Raw genomic sequence first — 866 nt, 5'->3', positions numbered from 1 at the left:
GGGGATAACGGTCAGTCGGGCAGAGAGAGAGAGAGAGAAAAAAAAGGAGGCGCGGCCACAGGGGACGGGGCAGCGAGCGAGGACACGCACCGGGAGACGGTCATCTCGGTGGCACCGCCACCGGCCACAAGCTCCTGGTTCTGGAGGGTGCGCTTGACGATCATGAGCGAGTCGTGCAGCGAGCGCTGGACCTCCTCGATGAACTGGTCGGCACCACCGCGCAGCAGGAAGGTGCAGGACTTGGCCTTGGGGCAGCCGGTGAAGATGTTGTAGCGCTCGCCACCGACCTGGCTCTCCTCGAACAGGGCACAGGTGCCGAGGAACTCCGGCTTGAGGTCGCTGACCGAGGACTGCAGGGCACCGCCAACCGCGGAGATGGTGCGCTGGAGGTCCTCCTCCGGGATGCGCCCGGCGCAGAAGATGTTGCGGTCGGCGAAGAACTGCGTGGCCAGGTCACCGATCGGCAGCTTGGACAGGACCACCTGGGCGCCGGACTCGACGATCTTCTCCAGCTTGTCGTAGATGATCTTCCACTCGGCGTCGACGATCTTCTGGTACTCCTCCACCTTGTCGATGCGGATGTCGGCATTGTCGCGCTCGGCCTTGAGCTCCAGCTCCACGTTCAGGCACAGGATCTTGGGGTTCTCGAAGCGCTTGGGCTGCTGCTCGAAGCCGGCATAGGAGAAGGCCTTCTTGAAGGCCACACCGGCGATCAGCTGGGTGTCCTGCAGCGACCCGCCGGGGATGCGCTTCATGCCGATCATGGAGTTGTCCAGGTCCGAGTCCAGCATGAGGATGGCGTCGACGACCATCTTCTTGAAGAAGTCCCTGCAGCGAGCGCGCAAGGCAGCGGGGGGGGGGGGGGG

The 866-nt window shown here is 64.4% G+C and overlaps 1 protein-coding gene across 1 annotated transcript in view; it reads right to left on the bottom strand.

Moving 5' to 3' along the window:
* H696_01434 (T-complex protein 1 subunit eta) overlaps positions 1–866 on the bottom strand; it is a gene marked incomplete at both ends in the record, with an annotated part of 2,040 nt that overhangs the window by 402 nt on the left and 772 nt on the right. Inside the window, one exon of the mRNA XM_009495330.1 lies at positions 91–828. Coding sequence (XP_009493605.1) covers positions 91–828 — 738 coding nt within the window. The remainder of the gene's footprint in view (positions 1–90; positions 829–866) is intronic.

Source organism: Fonticula alba, assembly GCF_000388065.1.
Source record: "Fonticula alba strain ATCC 38817 unplaced genomic scaffold supercont2.2, whole genome shotgun sequence".
Classification (NCBI taxonomy): domain Eukaryota; order Rotosphaerida; family Fonticulaceae; genus Fonticula; species Fonticula alba.
Note: the sequence above shows the minus strand (reverse complement) of the source record. Positions and strands in the feature narration are given on the sequence as shown.